The sequence below is a fragment of the Hypanus sabinus genome, chromosome 6 (genome assembly GCF_030144855.1).
Source record: "Hypanus sabinus isolate sHypSab1 chromosome 6, sHypSab1.hap1, whole genome shotgun sequence".
Taxonomy (NCBI): domain Eukaryota; kingdom Metazoa; phylum Chordata; class Chondrichthyes; order Myliobatiformes; family Dasyatidae; genus Hypanus; species Hypanus sabinus.
The window spans coordinates 17,847,506-17,860,263 of record NC_082711.1 but is presented as its reverse complement, the minus strand read 5'-3'; the positions used below and the strand labels follow the sequence as shown (position 1 = coordinate 17,860,263).

Below are 12,758 nucleotides of genomic sequence, written 5' to 3'. Positions count from 1 at the left end.
CGTGTGAGAGTGTGCGCGTGCACACGCAGTTGGGATAGCTCACGGCCCGCAGGCAGGCAAGTACCTCGCTGTACGTGTACAGTATATGTACATACATTTATTTCCCATCCCACGGTGCTCTATAGTGGACCCCCGGCCTCTGGAGGACGGAGCAGTCTGCCTCATCCAGCCCCGAAGCCGACGGCAACACTGCTGCATAATTAATACAAATGAGGTCTCATCCCTGCAGAGCCTGTGTCGTCACAGAGGAGGGAAATTGCACGGTTTAATTTGTGCCTCCCGTAACCTGTCCCAGAGCAGTTTGCAGGCACTTAGCTGTCTCCAAAGCAAAGCCACCAGCGCCCATGGAATCAATCTGACCATGGCATGGAAGGAAGCCGTTCTGCCCATCATGTTCATGCTGGTAGAGTAATCCAGACCCCCAGCCCCAAATCCTTCCCCGTGGCTCTGTAAGTTGTTCTTATCACCCACTTCGGCATGCTGGCCTTCATCCGTCCGGATATTGGGTAAAGGGTAGACAAGGGATTCTGCAGATGCTGGAGTTCCAGAGTAACACACACAAAATGCTTGTGTTATTCTGGGCTTCCAGCATCTGCAGAAACTCCTGTCTGTGTAGTAGTCAGGGAGGGGAAGGGGGTTGAGGAGCCAGTGCAGAGTACTCCTCTGTCTGGACCGCTGGAAAATGATGCTGGAGAGGTAGTACTGGAAGTCAAGGAAATGGCGGTTGAAATGAATAAGAATTTTACATCAGTCTTCACAGTGGGAGACACTAGTGGTATGGTGGAAGTTCCAGCTGTCAGGGATCATGAAGTGTGTGAAGTTACCAAAACTAGAGGGAAGGTTCGTGGGAAACTGAAAGGTTAAAACTTGGACAAGTCGCCTGGACCAGATGGTGTACACAGAGTTCTGAATGAGGTGGCTGAAGAGATCATGGAGACATTGGTAATGATCTTTTGAGAATCACTAGATTCTGGAATGGTTCCAGAAGACTGAAAAATTGCAAATGTTACTCCACTCTTCAAGAAGGGAGAGAGGCAGAGGAAAGGAAACTATAGGCCAGTTAGTCTGACCTCAGTGGTTGGAGTCGATTATTAAGGATGAGGTCTCTGGGTACTTGGAGGCACCTGATCAAATAGGCTGCAGTCAGCATGACACATACATTGATTGGAAAAGCTTAGAGGAGGACAGGTCGGCATCTTGGTTAGTATGGATGAGACGGACCAAAGGTCCTGCTTCTTCTCTGTGTGACTAGGCGACTGTTTTTGAATGCAAATTGGGTGCCCACTTGGCAGAGTGTAACCAGGGTGACGCCGCCTTTCCCACCAATCCGTCTCTGTAATTCCCTACCTCACTCCCTTTCTGATTTGGCTGCCATGGCCTCCAACCATGTCCAATATAAACTCAAAGTGCAGCATCTTCTCCCTGGCACGGCTCGGAAATAATGCCAAATCAAACAACTTCAGATAACGAGATTCAGAAGACGCTGGAAATCTGGAGCAACACAGAAAATGCTAAAGGAATTTAGCAGGCCAGGCAGCATCTGGGGAGGGGAATAAACAGTCAATGTTTTGGATCAAGACCCTTCTTCAGGACTGGAAAGGAAGGGGGCAACACCAGGTGAAGGGAGGGGAAGGAGTCCAAGCTGGCAGGTGACAGGTGAGACCAGCTGAGGGAGAAGGAGGTGTGTGGGCGTGGGAGGGGGGATGACCTGAGAAGCTGGGAGGGGGCAGGTGGAAAAGGTCAAGGGCTGAAGAAGGAGGAACCCGATCAGAGAGGAAGGAGGCGGGGCACCACACGGAGTTGATGGGCAGATTAGGAAAAGGGAAGGGGTATGAGGGGAATCGGAATCAGAATGAGGAATGGAAAGCAGAGTATGGGGGAGGTGGGGGGGGGGGGGCAGAGATTCCTGGAAGTTGGAGAAATCAATGTTCATACTACCCCAAATGGAATACAAGGTGTTGCTCCTCCAGCCTGAGAGTGGCCTCGTCGCAGCAGCCGAGGAGGCCGTGGACCGACGTATGGGAATGGGCAGAAGCATTAAGCTGGATTGTCAATATGGCGAATAAAATTGCACCTTGATCCTTAAGTGGAGACAGAGAGGTGGGGGGAAAGGGTAGAGATTTCTGGGATGTTGGAGAAATTGATGTTCGTGCTGTCTGTTTGGAGCCTGCCCAGACATAATCGGCATTGCTCCTGTGCCACAGCTGGACCGTCAACCTGTACGAGGAACTTCAAACTTCTTCTGTTCCTTACAAATAAAATGTTTATAGATGGGATGTTGCAGCTTTATCAGAAGTTGGCGAGGCCCAACTTGGAGAATTGTGTGCAGCTTTGGTCACCAACCTACAGGAAAGATGTAAATAAGGTTGAAAGAGTACAGAGAAAATTTACCAGGATGTTGCTGGGTCTGGAGGATCTGAATAGGTTAGGACTTTATTCCCTGGAGCATAGAAGATTGAGGGGAGATTTGACAGAAGTATACAAAATTATGAGGGGTATTTGGGTGAGACTACAACAGGAGGTCTTGGGTTAAGGGTGAAAGGTGAACGTGAGGGGAAACTTCTTCACTCAGAGGGTGGCGAGAGTGTGGAATGAGCTGCCAGTACAAGTGCATGTAAGCTGGGTTTCAACATTTAAGAGAAGTTTGCATCGGTACATGGACGGTAGGAGTGCGGAGGGCTCTGGTCCTGGTGTAGGTCGATGGGAGTAGGCAGCTTGTATGTGTCTGCACTGACTTGATGGACCGAAGGGCCTGTTTCTGTGCTGTATTTTTCTCTTGACTCTTTTATCGTTGCATGCCAGTGAGGATGAAACTAAGGTGAGTTGGCACCAAATTTAATGTAAATTTAATTTAATGTGAGTGTCCTGATGAAGGGTCTTGGCCCGAAACGTCGACAGTGCTTCTCCTATTGATGCCGCCTGACCTGCTGTGTTCCACCAGCATTTCGTGTGTGTTGTTTGAATTTCCAGCATCTGCAGATTCCCTCGTGTTTAATGTGAATGTGGAAGCTTTAGAGAGGGTGCAGAGGAGATTTACCGGGATGCTGTTGGGGTTGGAGAGCATGGCTTTTGAAGATGGGCTGAGCAAGCTAGGGGTTTTCTCTCTGAAGGAGGGTGAGAATTGACTTGATAGAGTTGTACAAGATGATAAGAAACATTGATAGAGTGGACAGCCAGTCTTTAGCCCAGAGTGGAAATGGCTAATATGAGGGGCGTAATTTTAATGTGATGGGAGAAGTGGGGGGGGGGGGGGGGGTGTCTCAGAGAGTGGTACAGGTGGCCCCTGTTCTTGAAACATTTGCTTTACGACAGGTCACTGTTACGAAAGACCTACATTAGTACCTGTTTTCGCTAACCAAAGAGGATTTTCGCTTTTACGAAAAAAGACGCCCACTTTATACATGTGTTTACCCCGAGAAAGACTACCATGACCGTGAAGCCTTGTGCGGGCAGTTGTGTGCGCATGTGTGTACGTGCCAGTTGTTTTCTCTCCACCTTGATTTTGGCTCGCTGTCTTCCCGATTTTGATAAGTGAAACTACAGCGTACATACAATATTTCTACTTTATATAGGCTGTATATTTATCATATTATTCCTGCTTTTACTATATGTTAGTGTTATTTTAGGTTTTATGTGTTATCTGGTAGGTTACTTTTTGGGTCTGGGAACGCTCAAAAATTTTTCCCATATAAATTAACGGTAATTGCTTCTTCACTTTACATTTTGGCTTACAAACAGTTTCATAGGAACGCTCTACCTTCGGATAGCGGGGGAAACCTGTAAGTGTGTGGTGCGCCCTTCTCAGGGGTAGGGGTAGAGGCAGATACATAAGGGACATTTAAGGAAACATAGAAAATAGGTGCAGGAGTAGGCCATTTGCCCCTTCGAGCCTGCACCGCCATTCAGTATGATCATGGCTGATCATCCAACTCAGAACCCTGTACCTGCTTTCTCTCCATACCCCCCGATCCCTTTAGCCACAAGGGCCATATCTGACTCCCTCTTAAATATAGCCAATGAACTGGCCTCAACTGTTTCCTGTGGCAGAGGATTCCACAGATTTACTACTCTCTGTGTGAAGAAGTTTCTCCTCATCTCGGTTGTAAAAGGCTTCCCCTTTATCCTTAAACTGTGACCCCTTGTTCTGGACTTCCCCAACTTCGGAAACAATCTTCCTGCATCTAGCCCAGGGGTGGGCAAACTTTTTGACTTGAGGGCCACAAAGGGTTCTAAAATTTGACAGGGGGGCCGGACCAGGAGCAGATGGACGGAGTGTTTTGGTAATACACCTTATAAGAGAAAATAAAATATCATGGGATATGTAGAAAATATGTACTCTAATATCAATTGAAAATGAACAAATGCATTACAACAAAATATCTGTCTTTGAAGTCCCATGGTATTTAGCTATTTATTGAAATGACTTGTAAAACACTGAAAATTAAATGAATAAAATACAGCTTTTTTTAATAGTAACAGTTATTATTTTAAAGCACTGAAAATTCTGTTATCCTTCAAGATATTATCATCATCACTCTCCTCCTGACTGTCTTTACTTCAAAAACAGTAGGAGATGTAGGTCTACTTGTCCTGCTCCTTCTTATTCAATTGTCCCCTGTGCTAAAACTCAACAACGACCAGCACAAGGACAGAACAGTGACAGCGCGCCAGTATGCGGAGCGCGTTATTTGATCTGGAGCGCATTTTTTATTTTGAGAATGTACGTGCACCTGCGCACTACTCATGTCCATCACTTAACAGAAATGACATGTAACATGTAAGGCTTATTGAAAAAAATATTTTCAAATGCATTTTTTACATAACACAACGAAGAAACTTATTTTTAATTTCAGTGGGAACAGTGTTGTTGGTCTCCCTTTTTAGCCAGCGCATCAAAGTCTGGATTTAGTTTTGTTGTGGCGATTCTCAGGATGGATCTGAGGTGTTGGTCAGTTAACTTGGATCTGTGGCTGGCTTTGTTGATGTTCATGACGCTGAACGCCTGTTCACACAAATAGGTCGAGCCGAACAAAGAGTAAAGCGCAAATGTGGAGTAATGCGCTGCACCTCAACAAAGGTCAATGTATATAGAGTGCGTCATCTATTGGGAAAACGCCAGAACTGCGGTGAAAAAACGTTAACAAGGTTTATTAATATAATTTCATCAAGTTCTGCGGGCCGGATTAAAAAGCTTAACGGGCTGCATATGGCCCGCGGGCCGTAGTTTGCCCATGCCTGATCTAGCCTGTCCAATCCCTTTAGAATTTTATACATTTCAATAAGATCCCCCCTCAATCTTCTAAATTCCAGTGAGTATAAGCCCAGTCGAACCAGTCTTTCTTCATATGAAAGTCCTGCCATCCCAGGAATCAATCTGGTGAACCTTCTCTGTACTCCCTCTGGCAAGAATGTCTTGGGGACCAAAACTGCACACATAATTCCAGGTGTGGTCTCACCAAGGCCTTGTACAACTGCAATAGAAACTCCCTGCTCCTGTACATGCATCATCTTGCTATGAATGCCAACGTACCATTCGCCTTTTTCACCGTCTGCTGTACCTGCATGCCCACTTTCAATGACTGGTGTACAATGACACCCAGGTCTCGTTGCACCTCCACTTTTCCTAATTGGCCACCATTCAGATAATAATCTGTTTTCCTGTTCTTGCAACCAAAGTGGATAACCTCACACTTATCCACATTAAATTGCATCTGCCATGAATTTGCCCACTCACCTAACCTATCCAAGTCACCCTGCATCCTCTTAGCATCCTCCTCACAGCTAACACTGCCGCCCAGCTTTGTGTCATCCACAAACTTGGAGATGCTGCATTTAATTCCCTCGTCTAAATCATTAATATATATTGTAAACAACTGGAGTCCCAGCACTGAGCCTTGCAGTACCCCACTAGTCACTGCCTGCCATTCTGAAAAGGTCCCGTTTATTCCCACTCTTTGCTTCCTGTCTGCCAACCAATTCTCTAACCACATCAATACCATACCCCCAATACCGTGTTCTTTAAGTTTGCACACTAATCTCCTGTGTGGGACCTTGTCAAAAGCCTTTTGAAAATCCAAATATACCACATCCACTGGTTCTCCCCTATCCACTCTACTAGTTACATCCTCAAAAAATTCTAAGATTCGTCAGACATGATTTTCCTTTCACAAATCCATGCTGACTTTGTCCGATGATTTCACCACTTTCCAAATGCGCTGTTATCACATCTTTGATAACCGACTCTAGCATTTTCCCCACCACTGATGTCAGGCTAACCCAGTGGTTCCCAACCTTTTCTATGCCCCACACCCCTAGGAAATGTTTGATTTATGTTTGCACCCCCTACAAAAGTAATATCACATTTGAAGATGTAGAAGTCTAATTTCTAATTTTGAACCACAAATTGAACCATATACAATATTGCGGGTGAACAAATTGAACTTAAAAAAATAAGCCTTTAACTCAGTGTATAAAATGCAAATATAAATTGAGAAATTAGATCCTAATTTATTCAGGAAAAATAGTAAACAGTAAAATCAATCCCAATTGTGAACATAAAATTCAATTACTACTTTGCTCCTGCTTCTCATTCTTGATTTTGTCAAAACGTGGAACTTCCTTGCTGTCTGCGATCTGCAGGTCTGCCTGTGGATTCAGGCGATTCCTAGATTTTGTCTTGATTGACAAAAGAGAACTGAATCCAGATTCACACAAGTATGTTGTTGCAAATGGAATGAGGACATGGAGTGCTTTTCCACCAAGTCTTGGGAACATATCCAGTTCTGCACACCAAAACTCCTCCAAAGTCTTGCTTTCAGATTGCATTTCAAGAGCTCGATTTGTCCGCAGATCAATAAGATCTTCCTTCAGCTCTTCATCATCCGACATTTTCTCCAAATTGTAGGAATATGGATTCATGATCCATTCTTCTGAAATCTTCAGGTCTCCAGCAGCAAAATATCCATCAAACGATTCTGACAGCATTTCCAAATGAGCTACAGTTTCTTCACGCACAGTAGGAGTTATGGATCCAGCATCATCAACCATCTCTTCTAGTGAAGGAAAATTTGAGAGACTGCCTCTTTCCATCCTTCGACGCCAAAGACATAACTTTTCTTTGAAGGCATTCAACTTTTCACAAGCTTTCAATATGTTTATCCCTTTTCCTCGAAGAGAAACACTCAGGTCATTCATAGGAGTGAAAATGTCAGCTAAGTAAGCCAGCAATTGGGTGAATTCCTGTGATTCCATTGCCCCAACCAGATCACATTCACGTTCCTCCAGAAAAACTTTTATTTCTTCCCGCAGTTCAAAGAAGCAGGTTAGAGCTTGTCCTCGTGACAACCAACGGACTTCTGTGTGGAAAAGCAAAACTGAATGCTTACTTCCCAGATACTCACAAAATGATTTGAAGATGCGATGGTTCAAAACACGCCCCCTGATCCAGTTGATGATCTTCACACAAGTATCAAGAACTTTCTTCAAATTTGGAGGCAATTTTTTTGATGCCAAAGCATGCTGATGAAGAAAACAATGGGTAACTTGCAAGTCTGGAATCTCCTTTTTCATCAATGCAGAAAAGCCAGATTTATTTCCAAGCAATGCAGGTGCCCCGTCAGTGCACACAGAACCAATGACTTTGATATCTAAATCATGTTTGGCAAAGAAGTCTTTCACCAGCTGTATCCCATCCTTTGCAGTTGTGTTTGTTTTCAGATCTTTACAAAACAGGAAATCTTCCTTCACAGCACCATCATTGACATATCTCATTAATGTGATGAGTTGACTACAACTGGAGACATCAGTTGACTCATCCAACTGAATAGAGATTTTAAGAGGACTAGCTCTGACATCTGAGGTGACTTCACTCAAATCACTGATTCGGTTGTGAATGACATTATTTGATAGGGGCACCTGTTCAAATTTTTTTCTTGCTTCTTTGCCCAGGATAATTGTTGCCATTTCCAGTGCACATGGCTTGATGAGATCTTCCGCAATTGTACGGGGCTTCTTGGATTTGGCCACTTTATATGCCACTTGGTATGAAGCAAGAAGTAGTGGTTTTTCAACAGAAACAAAACCTAATTTTGGAAGAGTTCCGTGTGAATCAAAACGAGCTCTTTTGATTATCAATGACCCAACATCATGTCCTTCAACATCAGCTCCGCCATACTTGTTCTTGAAGTGCTCTTGAAGCTTGGATGGCTTCAGATTTGAGTTGGAAAACACAACGCTACAAAGAATGCACTGGGGTTTTTGCAAGCCATCATTTCCTGTTGTGCAAGTGAAACCAAAGCACACATAGTCATCATTCCATTTCCTTCTTTTTGACATGATGGTTAAGGGTAAAGAGAAAAACATGAGCTAACATGAGAAAAACTATCTGACTAAGTCAGGGATGACCACTTTACTTAACCAGACACGCCTATAGTAAAGTATCGCGAGAAATACGCTTTTGATTATATTACGATATTATCTGCGGTTACTGCAAGATAAATTGTCAGGTGGAAATGCTAAGGGGATGCAACACGACTTATTAGGCTACTCTCTACTGAATTTACACACCTATTTCCGATGATTACCAGAGATATGAACTCCCATAACACGATTCAAAGTCCTCAGTGCTAACCATGATACCTCCTCAACTAACACAATTCAAAATCATCAACAATTCAAGAAAAAAACCTTTTAAGAGGAAAAAAAAACCTTTGAAATTCAAAAACTTCTTTAATGCATTGAGACAAATACGAATGAATGACTTCAGCTGCTTTTTATCAAAATGCGGCTTTTTAAAATTTTATAATTAATTTTCCTACTGCGGGTTTGGTTTTAACGCAAAGTCGTTACTCGATGGTTGATTCGGGATGTATAAAGGTTTTGGCATTATGAGATGATTCTGAACTCTGAGATGTAACCTTCTAGCTAACATTGATGAGACTCCTCAACTCTGAGGTGTAACTCCCAGGTAACACTGATGAGAATCCTCAACGCTGACAGGCAGCGGGAGACTGGAGTGAGTTTACGTCTCTCTCCACTTGGGCAGCGGGAGACTGGAGTGTGCTTGAGACAAACATTACTACCATTTCTCAAGGCACACTGGCAGCTGGCTGAATGATGACTCGTGACTCGTCACTCAAGAACTCTTTGTTGCACCCCCAAAATCCCATCTCGCACCCCAGGTTGGGAACCCCTGAGCTAAACGGTCTATAATTCCCCGTTTTCTCTCTCCCTCCTTTTTAAAAAAGTGGGGTTACATTAGCCACCCTCCAATCCTCAGGAACTAATCCAGAATCTAAGGAGTTTTGAAAAATTATCACTAATGCATCCACTATTTCTTGGGCTACTTCCTTAAGCACTCTGGGATGCAGACCATCTGGTCCTGGGGATTTATCTGCCTTTAATCCCTTCAATTTACCTGACACCACTTCCCTACTAACATGTATTTCCCTCTGTTCCTCCATCTTACTAGACCCTCTGTCCCCTACTATTTCCGGAAGATTATTTATGTCCTCCTTAGTGAAGACAGAACCAAAGTAGTTATTCAATTGGTCTGCCATGTCCTTGCTCCCCGTGATCAATTCACCTGTCTCTGACTGTAAGGGACCTACATTTCTCTTAACCAATCTTTTTCTTTTCACATATCTGTAAAAAGCTTTTACAGTCAGTTTTTATGTTCCCTGCCAGCTTTCTCTCATAATCTTTTTTCTCTTTCCTAATTAAGCCCTTTGTCCTCCTCTGCTGGTCTCGGAATTTCTCCCAGTCCTCAGGTGTGCTGCTTTTTGTGGCTAATTTGTATGTTACTTCTTTGGACTTGATACTATCCCTAATTTCCCTTGTCAGCCACGGGTGCACTACCTTCCCTGGTTTATTCTTTTGCCAAACTGGGATGAACAATTGTTGTAGTTCATCCATGCGATCTTTAAATGCTTGGAACACTTAGGCGCGTGGATGATAGGAAAATGGAGGGCTATGTTACGTCGATCTTGAGAGTAGGTTAAAACTTCAGCACAACAGTGTGGGCCGAAGGGCCTGTTCTGTGCTGTAATATTCTATAATGTTCCTAGTTAATGTGTCTCCATCCCATTCCTCTGCACTCTCCGATATAAAACACACCACTTTCAGTTCTGATGATCTACTCCCTAATGTGTAATTTTTCCTGTGAGATTTAATTAGTTTTAACCTCGGGTAGAATGTTGTTGCCCAGACAAATCTTGAGTTGGAGTCTGACTTTGTTTTGGTACCTGAGGTATGTAATCCAATGTGCTAGGTTTATGTTATCCAAGTGATGGAGCAGCTCGAAAGACCTTGAAAGCTTGTTCAACAACCTGCACAAGAAGTAGGCCCTGTCTACACTTTTCACTGCCTCGGTTGTGATGGAGAGTCTAGGTTGAAATGTTCACTCAAGACTTCCAAGGCCAATGTTTATTCCCCACCGTGGACGCTGCCCAACCTGTTGAGCTCATCTGTGACATTCTTTATTCTGCACTCTGTTATTGTTCTTCCTCGTACTCCCTCGTTGTACTGATGCGTGAAATGATTGGCATGAGTGACCTGCAGAACACCAGTTGTTCACTTGTGACAGCGGTAACGTCGCTGTCAGTGCGACACTGTTACAGCTCTGGGTATCGGAGTTCAGACTTCAACTCCAGCGCTGACTGTAAGGATTTTGTACGTCCTCCTCGTGACCGCACGGGTTTCCCCCGGGTGCTCTGGTTTCCTCCCACATTCCAAAGGTGTACTGGTTAGTAGGTTAACTAGTCATTGCAAGACGTCCTGTGATTGGGCTAGGGTCGGTCGGTGGGTTGCTGGCCAGTGTGGCTCATTGGGCTGGAAGGGCCTGCTCCGCGCTGTGTCTAAATTAATTAAAATTAAACCATTAGTAAAGCCGATTTGCCAAATTCAGCCCAAAATGATACAGGATGTGGAACTTTTATCGTGTGTTATCTTCCCTGATCAGATTTCGACGTTATGGAAACACGAGAGCCGAGTTATGTTCAGAGGGCATTAAGTACCTGAGATTTGGTATGTTAAAGGGATTCTGGGTACGGTGCTGCTTGGTACTTCAGACTGGGTGATATTGTGGATGGTTCAACGAAACGGCAGTCCAGCAGGAAAACCTTCCTTGGCCATATATCCCGAGGAATAGATGCAACTAGAAGATTGAAAAGGCTAGGACTTTATTCCCTGGAGCCTTAGAGATTGAGGGGAGATTTGATAATGGTATACAAAATTATCAGGGGTATAGGTAAGGTTAATGCAAGCACACATTTTCCACTGAGGTTGGGTGGGACTAGAACTAGAGGTCATGGGGTTAAGGTGAAAGGTGAAGTGTCTAAGGAATCTGCCAGGGACCACCTTCACTCAGAGGGTGACGAGTGTGGAGCGAGCTGAACGCAGAAATGTCAGGTCAAAGGGACTAGGCAGTGTTAACAGTTCGGCATCGACTAGATGAGGGTCTGTTCCTGCGTCGTAATAAATAGTGGAACATCGGTGTCACTCTCACAGCCTTGGGAAACCCAGATCTTGAACTCTGGGGGTTGGGCAAGTACTGAAGGTGAGGCCAGAGGAATTTCCTGACTGGTTGGCTGTCGAGAGGACTTGCTGCAATGTAGGAATGCTGGGTGCCGCACTGGATTTCACAGTATTCGCGCTCTTAACTCTTGGTGCTTTCCTCTTCCTTACAGGACAAGCTTTCCTGGCAGAACGAACGGGATATCTACACCACGCCCGGCATGAAGCACGAGAACGTGTTGCGCTACATCGGATCTGAAAAGCGAGGCTCGAACCTTGAGACCGAGCTCTGGCTCATCTCCTCCTTCCACGAACGGGTAGGGCCCAGCAGTCACGCCTTTAGTACTGGCTTCCTGATGACCACGGAAGAGCCCTTCGGCCTGCTGCTGTACTGACCCTTTAACTACTCCAAGATCAACCTAACTCCTCCCTCCCACGTATTTTATCATCCTTGTTCCTATCTGAGTCTCTTATGTAGCTGACTCTACCAGCACCCCTAACAGTGCGTTCGATGCACCTCACCACTCTCTGTGTAAAAGTGGGGGAGGGAGAGAAAAGGGAAATAAATAAATAACCTACCTACCTTTGAAATCTCCCCTATTCTTTCCTCAAATCATCCTAAAAGAATGCCCCGTTTTATTGGCCATTTGGGGAAAAAGTCTCTAGCTGCCCACACCATCGATGCCTCTGATCCTCCATCGAGTCACTTCGTATCCTCCGTCGCTCCAAGGGGAAAAGTCCAGCTGATCCAGCCTTTCTGCAGAAGATATGTTCTCTAATCCAGGCAGCGTCCTGGGAAACCTCCTCTGCGTTATCCTTTTGCTCTTGTTTTACGTGGGAGAGAAATTTCCAGCAGGTTGATATTTCTAGTCAGCGGTGGCTTCCTGGGCTGCTGACCCACTGTTTGTACAAATGACTGGAAGCTACAAATTCCAATTCAGTCACGGTAGTTATTAACATGAAGTACCTTATGGAAAGAAATGGCCTTTCAAATCCCCTGTGAACCACCCACCTCTCACCTTAAACCTACTGTGCAGAGGGCTGACCTTTAGAATCAAATTCAGATTTATTATCACTGACACGTGAACGGTTTTGTTTTGTGGCAGCATTTCAATACAAGAAAGTTACTGTATGTTACAGTAGGAAATAAAAATAATGAGTTGTGCAGTGTGGGCAGCAGGATAGTGTAGTGGTTAGCACAACGGTTTACAGTTCAATTTCCCCCACAGCCTGTAAAGAGTTTGTAC

General features: G+C 44.6%; 1 protein-coding gene across 2 annotated transcripts in view; it reads left to right on the top strand.

Annotated features, from left to right (window-relative positions):
• The window catches only part of LOC132395339 (activin receptor type-2B-like), a 145,481-nt gene that overhangs the window by 101,992 nt on the left and 30,731 nt on the right, over window positions 1-12,758 (top strand). For both annotated transcript variants that reach the window (XM_059971795.1, XM_059971793.1), the window contains exon 6: window positions 11,685-11,828. In XM_059971795.1, the coding sequence (XP_059827778.1) occupies window positions 11,685-11,828 (144 nt within the window). The remainder of the gene's footprint in view (window positions 1-11,684; window positions 11,829-12,758) is intronic.